At 41.4% G+C, this 12,736-nt stretch overlaps 1 protein-coding gene and 1 long non-coding RNA gene across 2 annotated transcripts; one reads left to right on the top strand and one right to left on the bottom strand.

Annotated features, from left to right (window-relative positions):
* Positions 1 to 3,583: 3,583 nt before the first annotated feature.
* On the bottom strand, positions 3,584 to 5,270 carry LOC121054715. The gene is made up of 4 exons (XR_005812052.1): positions 4,903 to 5,270; positions 4,720 to 4,786; positions 4,431 to 4,472; positions 3,584 to 3,981 (listed from the first exon to the last, which is right to left on the bottom strand). It is a non-coding gene; the product is annotated as an uncharacterized LOC121054715 (long non-coding RNA).
* Positions 5,271 to 5,828: 558 nt separating this feature from the next.
* LOC102721701 (putative ABC transporter C family member 15) lies at positions 5,829 to 12,108 on the top strand. Its single transcript, XM_015832611.2, has 10 exons — positions 5,829 to 6,676; positions 6,765 to 8,212; positions 8,490 to 8,576; positions 8,930 to 9,514; positions 9,598 to 9,762; positions 9,839 to 10,133; positions 10,387 to 10,907; positions 11,054 to 11,117; positions 11,217 to 11,456; positions 11,570 to 12,108. Exons 1-10 carry the CDS (start codon positions 5,848 to 5,850, stop codon positions 11,665 to 11,667), a joined length of 4,332 nt encoding a protein of 1,443 aa, XP_015688097.2. The 5' UTR covers positions 5,829 to 5,847; the 3' UTR covers positions 11,668 to 12,108.
* Positions 12,109 to 12,736: the final 628 nt, after the last annotated feature.

Raw genomic sequence — 12,736 nt, 5'->3', positions numbered from 1 at the left:
TGAGGAGCTCTAAGAAAAACATGAAGTTGGCCTCTAACTCCAGGAATTTTTTAAATCCGAAGTTTTTGGAGTTGGACGTGTTTTGGCAAGAAAAAGTTAGAGCAGAGTTAGAAATGTTAGAGTGGAGCTATGCCAAACAGGCCCTTAGTCTTGTATATACATAAAAAACGTGTTATGTTTAGAATTAGCAAATGTTTACTGTAGGTTAATCGTGGATTAATTAGGCTCATTATATTCGTCTCGCGAATTAGTCCAAGATTATAGATGAGTTTTATTAATAGTCTACGTTTACTATTTATAATAATAAGTGTTGAAAAATCTGATGTGACTTGGAACTAAACTTTAGTCCCTATAAAGCAAACACCCCTTAGACCTCCATAGCTAGGGTAGTAGGGTAGGATTAGCAAACACCCCTTAGACCTACATAGGGGACCACCATAGCTAGGTTAGACCTCCATAGAGGCTAGTAGGGTAGGATTAGAGACGCTTAAGTCGTCATGGGCGTCTCGTTGTCGACGGGCACGTCGTCTCTCACTCAAAGCATAATGTCGTTAGAATCCTAAAAATTCGCTTTAACGAGAAGTCAAACCCAGAATCTCAGGTGCTACTAAAACCTTATGTAATCACTTGGCTATAGGCCCGTAGCCCGTTCACGGTGGTCCTATAGCTAGGCTGAACGTACGTCGGTACGTGTCCGTCCACCCATCCCCGTGCCGGATACCATCACCTTTTAATTTTCAATCTTCTCTATTATTGAATGTTTTTAATTAAGCTAACGTTGAATAAGCACTGGACACGCTGGTCCGTACGCGCGTGAAACTGACTGCTCAAGTACAGGCTAAAGTTAGCTGCACCAAGATGCATGCAGCTAGCGTCATGTGTACGTGGCAGATCGATCAGGACGCATGGACCGCGCCGCCACTCGCCGGTCGGAGACCCCACCACGGATGACGACATCTCTCTCGCCGCCGCGGGCTGTACTATGTCGACATGCTGTCGCACACACGTACAGTACGCCTGCATTACGCATGTGTTTTCTTAGTTAAGGATTAGTTAAGGATGTGATCGAAACTTTATTTGATTTTCTAATAGTTGTTATTGACGATAAAATTAACTATTATAAAGTTAAAAATATAGTCAAACGAAGAGCTTTTATATATAATTTTTTAAAGTTTATATTAAATATTAGTTTGAAAAACAGTCATGTAAAAGGTTAATAATAATTTGTAAAAGGAAAAACGCAATCTGGGTGGTGTTGGGCTTGGGTATGCATGTGTGTAGTATGTCCAAACATTCGCGTATGCGTGCGTTAATTTTGTGAGCGGGCGATCCCGGGAGAGAGACGTTTACGATGGCACATTATCTATTCTAGTCAGCTGATGGGGTAACTTTGGGCACGTATGTTCCGTGCGTGTTACCGTCTACGAATTACGTGATGATGCATCACTGCATCATATCTATCGCATGGGAGGGCATGTCCATGCGTTTATCGTTTTTTACACGTCAACGAAACAACTATGAAAATATTATTTTTTTACATGTCTAAATTCAATATTAATAAAAGAAACAAATTAAACTGTGATTATTATGCCATATTTTTAGTTATATTTTTATTATAACTTGTATAAGTCAAATATAATCTAACATGTTTATTTTTTTAAACACATTACAACGCACGCACACTCCGTAATTAAGAACTCATGCACGTAATCTCAAGTGCTACTAAGGCATTTGTAACCATAGCCTAAAGACCCTTTCGTAATCTTACATGTTTAGATAATTATATATCACATATTATCTATCTTATCCTTTGTAATTTTCTTAAAAATTATTTCACAACCATCATTACATGTAAGAAACGGACTATCCTTCTTGCAACCTTCTCGGCTTGGCCCTCCTTTGTATTTTTTTCAGCTCCGAGGGCTAGATCCACCGTCAATCCGTCACCTCCTACTGCCTTCTAACTACTCCAACCATCCATCTTCTCAGGCTTCAACAACCCAATGGCAAATCCAACATTTTTTTTTTGGTAGCATGGGATTTGTGAGAATATTTATGCCCCTAACTTTTTCCTTAAACACCCTTGCAATTCTAGAATCGCAAAGATAGGCTGAATAAGCTCAAAACTAAACAAATTATAAGTATTTTTCTTAGAGTTTTTTTTACTATCATTTAAAAAGTATCTTGAGGTATCATATTTTTAGTGTAAAAGTTTAGTACCCTGAGGTATCTTAAGGTACCAGAATTTTACACTAAATTTTTTAGTATCTCAGGATACTTTTTAAAGATGATAAAAAAACCATTTTTCTTATTATTCTCTAACCTTCTACGTACATAATTGAAGCTATTTTGCTTCGATAAAAAGCTTTAGCCTTTTTTTCATATATTGATGCTAGTCTTCATAATTCAGCGTTGGCCATTGTGGCAGACTCATTGTTGTCCTACTATTGAATCTACCATAATCTCCGACCCTGCATAATTAAGCATTCTAACCAGGGTTCACCTTACCAAAAATCCCTCCTGTGCCGCGGTATACCGTGGATATAGTAAAAACCACGATGAATTTGAAAATCAAAAATTTAAATTCAAACCTTGCCAGTAAATTCGGTAACCGCGTGGTTTCTCGCGGTAACCGCGGTTTTCGCAGCGAAAACCGCGCGGTTTCGCACGGTAACCATGGCTAATGCGTGCCTAAACAATTCATGAGAACGGCGAAAACCGTACAAAACCGCGCGGTTTCGGCTGCGAAAACCGCGGTTACCGCGAGAAACCACGGAGAGAAGAATATTTAAAAACAAGAAAATTTATGAGATGTCAAATGCAAAAAAACTTTAAAAAATCTGAAAAAATACAGAAAAATAAGAAAAATATTTTGTGACTATATTTGTTACATTTAGTATATGTTATAGGAAAACAAGAAAATTTTAACATGACATTTTCTAAATTTTTAACATTGCGTCACAAATTTATTTTAACGAGTAACAACAACTTCATTTTAATTTTAATTGTTATGCCTACTACTCATTATTACGAACAAAACTATTATTATGTATGTACTAACATGCACATATAATTTTCCTCCATACATATTTTCTCTATATCCATCATTACATTTGTATTTCAACATTACGTACACTAGTGTAAATTAATAATGACTCAATAACAAGATATTATTAACTATCTTCTTACGAAATATTATTTGCAATAGGCTATTTTTTATTTTTTTCCTCCGAAATTTTTGGTTATGATTTTTAATTGCGCCAAAAATACACCTTTTTCATGAATTTCTTTGACAAAACTATATTATATATCAACCTATACAACATATATTTTTTCCATTAAATTTCCTCAAAAATTTTAAATTCTCCTCAAATTCAAACTCAAAACCGCGGTACATACCGTACCGAGCCTCCGCGGGACGGCCGGTTACCACGGTAACGAGAACCTGATTCTAACGACTATCTTCTTCCACTCGGGAGCTGGTGGATAAAGTGGTCGCGAGGCATGAGTATTGAAGCAAATGTAAAGCGCTAGAAGTATTATGTACTCCCCGCACGCGTCTCAAAATGTATGCATCTTTCTATTTTAAAAATTGTCTTGGGACAGAGGTAATATAGCATTCCGTTCGTTAACATAGTACTCCTATACCAAAATATTCCACTGGCATCTTCCCGAAGTTTCATCACTAAGGTTTGTGGAACTCATTTGAAAATGCAGAAAAATTCACTGATTGTGTTGAAGCTCTCCCAACAGAGGCATGTGATTATTTCAATTTTCAAAGAAGAATGAGAGGCATGTAGTAGTCTTTAAAAAGGAGACACTACTCTGACAGAGTTGTATAGCCTGTAAAGGCTCTCAGCACGAGAAAGATTCACCGCAGTAGGAAGATGACAAGATTTGACGATCTGATCAAAACGGCGCCGGCATGTGCAGATAAAAAGCATAGGGATTCACGTGCATGCAAGTACCAAGCCTGGTCCTCTGCATGGAACAGGTGCAAGCAAGGGTCAGGTCGTGATTAAAAAGCCAACAGTCAATTCCCCAGATCATTAATCTAAACAAGAACTACTGCTTGATGGGAGGAAGTCAAGCATGGCTGCAATACCGAACAGATGAATGAAAGGAAAGAAATGCATGAAGGTCAGATTGAAAATTAGGGGGGGTTGATTGTTGGACTTATTCAGAAAAAACAAACAAACAACATACTTATAAATAAAAAATAATTTATAAATACAAATTTTATATATGTGTTTTTAACAATCTAAAATGTAATACTAGAAAATAAACTATAATAAAAAACAATAAAATCTACTATAAAATTATGGTTAAATATTTAAAATTTGATTTATAAGTATAATCAGGATTATAGATAGAACCATGTCCGAGTAAACAACCGAACAAGAGTCACGAAACCTCCCTTTTTAACTTACCATCAGCTACGTCTGAAAGTGATTTGTATACTCTATTGTGACCTGCAAAATCGAACAAATGAATGACCGAAGTGAAAGAAAAGATGATATGCATGTGTTCACCAATCACCAAGGTACGATCGAAAATTAAATAGAAGAAACCGTAGTCTTTTCTTGTTCAATGGCCATATTGATCGCCATGTTCTGTCTGAATCTTTGCCCTGACCGTTTTCAGGGCCATATGCACCTGAACAAAAGTTAGCAGAAAAGAGAATTCTCATCATCAACATTACAATACCGATCTGCTCACCAGAAAGAGACACTAGCATCTGCTAGTGTACTTTTAATGACCTGCTACTAAACATGTTCCTGCGCATCTGGCCATGGAGAATAACAGAAGATAAGATAAAACCACTGAATATAAAAGCTAGGCACCCCCCCCCCCCCACAGCACATCAATTAACTAGAGTAATCAATCCAGAATAATAATTACCAGGTATCACATAAATATTAATAGTCTACTTATTGAGTAATATTGCACTATTAGCATGTCTAAAACAGGTAGAAATGTACATCTTCCCGGTGTCCTGTGCAGGTGTGTAGGTACGACCCTACCTTCCTTTTCCACAAGGACAACGCCACGCCACGGTAGCTACCTGTACCTAGGTACGCCCCTTCTTCCCTTCTCTTTCGCAAGGCCCTAACCAACCAAATTGGACACAGGTGTCTGTCATCACCTCCTATTCACATGCCGTCCTCTTTGCATCGCCCACCTCAGTAGTTGAATGATCATGCAATCGATCGTACAGCCAAAGGACCCAATGCAAACGCACGCATGGTGGACACATGCATGCCTGCACACCACATTGTTGGCAGTTTCCACCGCCACCGAGATGCCGCTCCAAAGCTGCCGATCCGGCGTCCCGCGGTCCCGCCGCGATGCCGTAGCGAGATTTGATCTCTGTGGGCAAATTGGATTGGATTGGTATCCCGGTTTGCCATGCACACCTTTCTGTCTGCATCCCAGAACATTTTGCATATTCGTTGCATTTGGATAAACGCTCCAGCTCTAGTTACTACATTTTCTCTATGCTTCAGTTGAGGTACCTTGGTCCTTGGAGGTCCGGGCATGGAATCTTACAAGTGAGGGGCATGTATTTTTAAAGATCAGCGCACTTCTTGACGTGTACAGGTTGATTTCAGGCCCGATTAAAAGAGTAGACCCCAAGTCCAGAGCATATACGTCATCAGTCAGATACCCTTATTTGGTCTGCTCTTATCGGCCCTGTACTTCTTATTTTGTTTCCTGGCTCTCTTCAAGTTTGCCTTAGCCATATGACTCTTGTCTTTCTTCAATGTAACAGCGCTGTTCCTATCATCCTGGTGTTCTGTTGCTCTCTGCTATTAGGCCATCATCCATCTGGTGATTTGGCATTGGATGGAGCACTTAGCAGTGTTGGATTATGTGACTTATGTCCGGGTAGCATCGCTCGCTATCTTGCTGGTTTGGATCCTTGCAGAGTTTGTCAGATTGAACAAGAGGCATCGGGGAGGGCATGACGACATGGTTTCATCACAAAGAAAAGGGGCAGCCTTGCTATCAGCTCATATAATTGTACTTTGCAATGCTTCAATCTCGTTTATGCATATTTGTTTTTCTGTTCTTGTGTTCTGGAAGGGCCAAATCGTTTCCCTGGATTTGATCTTTGGATCAGTCTCATGGCTTCTAGTGACTCTCTTCTTGCTCTACTGTAAACATGAAGATGCAGGAGCTGTATACAACTGGCCTGCAGTTCTTCTTTCCTGGTGGTTCTTCAGCTTCTTATCAGAATCACTCCTCACCCTATTGCATTTGCTTCATCTCTTCAACTCTGCAACTATTGTCAATTTCACTTCTCTTCCCCTGTGCACATTCATCTGCTTCTTGGCAGTAATTATGAGACCTTCCAAAGCAAGCAAGCAAGAGGTCCAGAACCAACCGCTGCTTGTGAGAGAAGACAGTGATGAGAGTAGCACAGACAAGTTCTCCAACTCTGGGTGGTGGAGCTGCCTCACATTCCAGTGGTTAAACCCAGTCTTTGAGAAGGGACAAAAGGTGCGTCTCGAGCTCGATCATATCCCAACCGTTCCACAGTCTGATACGGCGGAACAATCCTATGCATTGCTTCAAGAAACACTTCACAAGCAGAAACCTGAGCCAATGCCACTGCGGAGAGCCATCGTTTGTTCTGTCTGGACACCTTTAGTCGCCAATGCAGTCTTTGCAGGTCAGTGAAACATTGGGAAAAAAGATGTACTTGGAGCAACCCTTTGATCTTAGATTATGCTAACACGATGCTTTGCATTTATTTCCAGGGCTTAACACTATTGCTTCATATATGGGGCCATTCTTGATCACCTACTTAGTGGAGCTACTCTCTGATAAGAACCCTGACAAGGGCCATGGCCATGGCTACATGCTTGCATGCCTTTTCTTTGCCTCAAAGACTGTGGAGTCACTTTCACAGAGGCAATGGTATTTTGGCGCCCGCAGGATTGGTTTCCGGGTGCGTGCAGCACTGATGGTATCCATCTATCGGAAATCCTTGCTGATGAAGAACTCAAGCATAGCCAGTGGAAAAATTGTGAACTTCCTCGATGTCGATGTTGAGAAGGTTGGTGAGTTCTTCTGGTATATACATGGAATTTGGCTGCTACCCTTGCAAATATCCTTGGCACTTGCCATTCTCTACCGTAGCCTTGGTGCAATGGCCTCGCTCTCTGCAGTCCTCGCAACAGTTTTGGTTATGGTCAGCAACACACCACTTGCAAAGTCACAGGAGAACCTCAACATGAAGATCATGGAGGCAAAGGACTCACGGATCAAGGCTATGGCTGAGGCAATGAAGAGCATGAGGATCTTGAAGCTGCATGCATGGGAGACAGCCTATTTCAACAATCTATTGAAGCTAAGGGATACGGAAAGGGGATGGCTCAGGAGGTATCTATACACATGTTCAGCAATCGCCTTCCTATTTTGGGCATCACCGACCTTGGTGTCTGTTGTCACCTTTGGTGTATGCATTCTTGTGGAGATGCCATTATCAGCTGGAACAGTCTTGTCTGCTGTTGCCACGTTCAGAATCCTCCAAGACCCAATCTACAACCTTCCAGAGCTTGTTTCAATGGTCACACAAACCAAGGTGTCCCTAGATAGAATTGAAGAGTTCATCAAAGACGACCACCAGGGGAAACCAAGTTGTTATGACAACAATACTGGGACTAAGGACCTGTCTATGGTTGGTGCAATGGAAATTGAGCCAGGAGTATATGGTTGGGAAAATGACAATAGCTTGAAGAGGACGAAATTCACACTCAAGATTGACAGAAAGGTGAACATCAGAAAGGGTCAAAAGGTTGCAGTGTGCGGCCCAGTTGGTTCTGGCAAGTCAAGCCTCCTTTACAGCATCATGGGGGAGATTCCAAGGATTAATGGTGCAGAAACAACAGTTTTCGGATCAAGGGCGTATGTCGCACAGAGTGCATGGATTCAGACTGGGACAATTCAAGACAATGTGCTCTTTGGGAAGGATATGGACAGGAGCTTCTATGAGGAGGTGCTGCATGGGTGCGCTTTGGATAGAGATTTGGAGTTATGGGCCAACGGTGATATGACTATGGTAGGGGAGAGGGGCATGAACCTTAGTGGAGGCCAGAAGCAGAGGATTCAGCTTGCCAGAGCATTGTATAGTGACTCTGATGTTTACCTATTAGATGATCCCTTCAGTGCTGTGGATGCACACACTGGAGCTCATCTCTTCAAGGTACAGTACACGAGAAATCTGCAACAGTTTAGTTGTCATGAGCTTCACATAAAATGTAAAACAGTGTTACAGCACAAAGCAAGAATCATAATCAAACAGGAAAACACAACTCTTAATATTCCATCTGTTAGGCAATCTGCAAGTTATCTATAAGAAATCAATTACCAAATCTCATTAGTAACTGCAAATGGATTACTCATATTCTTGAATCTTGAGATCAATTGGCATGAAATTAATTAAATTTGTAAAAAAACTAATTCATAATTTGCATCTGCAGGAATGCTTACTGAGACTAATGTCCTCTAAGACAGTCATATATGTTACTCATCAGCTAGAGTTCTTGAGAGATGCAGATCTTGTTCTGGTAAGGTCTCAACCCTCTTTCTACAAGTGACTAATTTTAAGTTCTGAAAAAAGGCTGTTAATTGTTAGCTTTATGTTCAAACATATAAATTATTGTAAATATCTTAATTTGAGCAGCTGCTAGGGATGCAAGTGGGTCCAGATGGACTTTGGTCAACCCATTGACGCATCCTAGTCCTTTTGCATGAACATTAGTGCAAGTGCCAAATGAGTGAAATGAAATCCGACTAAGTGGGTGGTTTTGCATCCTTCAAATCCATCACAAGCTGCAAAATTTCATATCTTCACTAATTACTAAGAAGATACAAGAACAGTTATACGTCCTAACAGATGGCCGTGGTTGTCCAACTATAGGTCATGAAGGATGGAACGATCGCTCAAGCCGGAAAATATGATGATTTGGTATCAGACAGAGACGGAGAACTCTCAAAGCAAATGTCTGCACACAACCAATCCCTTATTCAGGTCACACCTGCAAAAGCACATGGCATGACTAAAAACAAGCAATGCAAGAGAAGGCAGACTGAGCTCACAGAAATAGAATCAGATCACAATGTAATTGGTAGGGAATGCGAGGAAGAGCGTGAATCTGGAAGGGTCAAATGGGATATTTATCGCAAGTTTGTCAGCTCTGCACACAATGGAGCTCTGATTCCTGTGATTCTTGCGTGCCAAGTCCTTTTCCAGGGACTGCAGATATGTAGCAACTACTGGATTGCATGGGCAGCAGAGAAGCAGGAAGTAAGCAGAGAAAAGATGATAGGTATCTTTGTGATGTTATCTGCTGGAAGCTCTGTGTTTATATTGGGAAGAGCTGTTGTCCTTTCAACGATTGCCATTGAAACTGCTCATCAGCTCTTCTTAGGCATGACCAGGAGTATTTTCCGAGCACCAATCAACTTCTTTGACTCTACTCCATCAAGTCGAATTCTCAATAGGGTGAGCCAACAACCTCTTCATTTGAATATCATAATAATATGCCCCTTAATTCAGTTCTTACAGCCTATTTTGCTGCTTTGTAGGCTTCAACAGATCAAAGCACGGTTGACACAGACATTCCCTACAGATTGGCAGGGCTTATATTCGCATTAATTCAGCTTCTCAGTATTATTTTCATCATGTCTCAAATTGCCTGGCCTATATTCATTCTATTCCTAATTATTATCGCCATCTCTACTTGGTATCAGGTGCACCTTCACTCATTGCAATATGCTTTTCTAAAATTTGAAGATGCACATTAGTAATTTGTTAAATTTTATGTAGAGCTATTACATCAGTTCTGCTAGAGAACTAGCAAGGATGGTTGGCATCAGAAAAGCTCCAGTCCTCCACCATTTTTCAGAGACTGTGTCGGGAGCAGCAACTATTAGATGCTTTAATCAGGGACAAAAGTTCCTCAGAAAGAGTCTTGTGCTAATTGATGACTACTCCCGCATCACTTTCCACAATTCAGCAACAGTTGAATGGTTATGCATCCGCATCAACTTCCTCTTCAACCTTGTCTTCTTCGTGATGCTACTCATCCTTGTTTCCTTGCCTCGGAATACTATTGATCCAAGTAAGTGTTACCGTAAAAGAAATAGTAGTTATCTAGCAGCTCTAATTATATATGTAGTCTTGCATTCCTGTTTATTGTTTTTGGTAAAACAAAGTTTGCTGTTACATGGAAAAACAGGTTTGCAGACACAGAAACTACATGCTTTATATTTTAGGTTTTCATAAAACCTAGATGTGTAACTCTACAGTACTGTGATAAACTGATAATCACATGGGTCCGAATGATTACCCATTTTTGTTTTCTCCTTGTTTAGGCCTTGCAGGGCTTGCAGCTACCTATGGCCTTAACCTCAATGTGTTACAGGCATGGGTCATATGGAATCTGTGTAATGTTGAGAACAAAATGATTTCAGTAGAAAGAATTTTACAGTTCTCAAACATACCAAGTGAGGCTCCTTTAGTCATTGAGGACTGTAGACCAAGAGAAACATGGCCCTGGTGTGGAACCATTCAGATCGATGCTCTCCAAGTGAGGTACAAACCAGACATGCCAATGGTGCTCAAAGGCATCAGCTGCACATTTCCTGGAGAAAGGAAAATTGGGGTGGTAGGACGGACAGGGAGTGGGAAGTCTACTCTAATTCAGGCTTTGTTTCGGATTGTCGAACCATTTGAAGGACGGATATTCATAGATGGTGTAGATATATCGCTTTTGGGAGTACATGATCTGAGGTCAAGATTAAGTATTATACCACAAGAACCGACTCTCTTCCAAGGGACAGTCAGAACAAACCTCGATCCTCTACAACAGCATCTAGACACTGAAATATGGGAGGTAAACGAGCTATATTGCTATCAAGATGCTCTTCCAAGCAAAATGCCTTTAGCATCTGTATGATGTTATAGATTTTCAAGAAAGCAGCTAATGATTTAAAGATAGCTTCCCTTATCAAGTCTAGTGTTGATATTTTGATCTTTTAGGTTCTCCAGAAGTGCCGCCTTGAGGAGATTGTGAGAGAAGATAGCAGATTGTTGGATGCACCAGGTATGAAGAACTATCTTTCCTTGAAGCTGTTTTAGTTCTCACATTCCAAATTCACCGCTCAAGATGGCCAGGTTATATGACTGAAGTTTGATGTTGCAGTGGTTGAAGATGGAGGGAACTGGAGTGTAGGACAAAGGCAACTTGTATGCTTGGCCAGAGTGTTGCTTATGAAGAAGAAAATACTCGTCCTGGACGAAGCCACAGCATCGGTTGATACTGCAACAGATAATATCATCCAAAAGACTATAAGGCAAGAAACAAACAATTGCACGGTTATAACAATTGCGCATAGGATTCCTACGGTGATTGACAGCGACCTTGTTCTTGTACTCGGTGAAGGTAAAAGAAACCTGCAAATAACCCTTTTTTGTTTTGTTAAAAGAAAGCAACTCTAGTTTCTAACAAACGATGCTAACTAACAGATGTATCTTTCTTATTGTTCTCCACTGCAGGTAAGATCCTAGAATTTGATTCTCCAGAAAATCTCCTCGGAGATGAATCGTCAGCTTTCTCAAAGCTGGTGATGGAATTTGTGGGAAGATCATCGTAGGGTAGACATCAACCAGAGTTAACATAGAGACATCAAACAACCATCAACCTACTTGACCTCACTTAGTCTTGTATTTATCTTGACACTGACAGAGCAGAAAGAAAGACAGCGGAAGTAAACAAGGAAATTTTGGTTTGAGTGAAAACTGTACGGGTAGAAACTAATCTTTCCTGATCTAGCCCTTTTTCCAGTGGACAGTTGCTGATGGTGTTTGTTCATATTATACTGGCAATACAACTATGCAAGTGATCTTAGATAGATGCATATTCCTTTGTAGAAACTACTGGATAGAAATAAATTTCAGTCTTGTTTATGCACCACATCTTTCATTGTTTGGCTTTATTTCATATTTGTCGTCACTGTATAATGGCATCTAAAGTTTGATTTGTAAATAAATGGGGCATAGCCCCTTCCCCCCCTGCCCCTATTGGGCATGCTTGGAAGCGCTGAAGTAAGCCAAGTCAATTTTCTTCTCGTTGGCTGTGCAGTGCAGCGGTGCAGCCATAGGCACAGCCGCAGACAGTGCTACCAATCGAAGCCCATTTTGTTGAAATAACGCAGACATAAGTTTTAGCACCTCATAACTCTACATAACAGAAATATATCAAGAACAGCGCCTGCAGATCTCCCTCAGTTTAAGAACACCGGGTCTGTACTCCTCCATACACGCAACATAGTGAAAGCTAGCAGATTGGAAAGTAGTAATCGGGAATGCAAACAGGTCTCGTGCAACGATCACAACACAGCAGAGGAAGGAAGAGAGGCAGGGAGTCCATACCGCGCGTGCGCCCTGATAGGCAAAAGGTCGAACACTTGGCGAGCACAGCAAAAAAAACCGCAACACGGCTCCCGTGAGGCGGCGCCGCTGTGGACAGCCACCCCCCCCCCCCCCCCCCCCGCGGTCAACAGCTCCCGCGGCCCGTCCTCCGAAGCACCAAGGCCGAGCGAGAGCAAGGCTGCATTCCACCCAACGGCGGCTGCCTCGCGCCCGCCGCCTCCGCTGCTCGCGCGCGCGCCGTGGTGATGGCGCGGAGATCGCATGGAGAAGCAGACGAGACGGCCCACTCGG

This window comes from Oryza brachyantha, chromosome 1 (assembly GCF_000231095.2).
Source record: "Oryza brachyantha chromosome 1, ObraRS2, whole genome shotgun sequence".
Lineage (NCBI taxonomy): Eukaryota > Viridiplantae > Streptophyta > Magnoliopsida > Poales > Poaceae > Oryza > Oryza brachyantha.
Note: the sequence above shows the minus strand (reverse complement) of the source record. Positions and strands in the feature narration are given on the sequence as shown.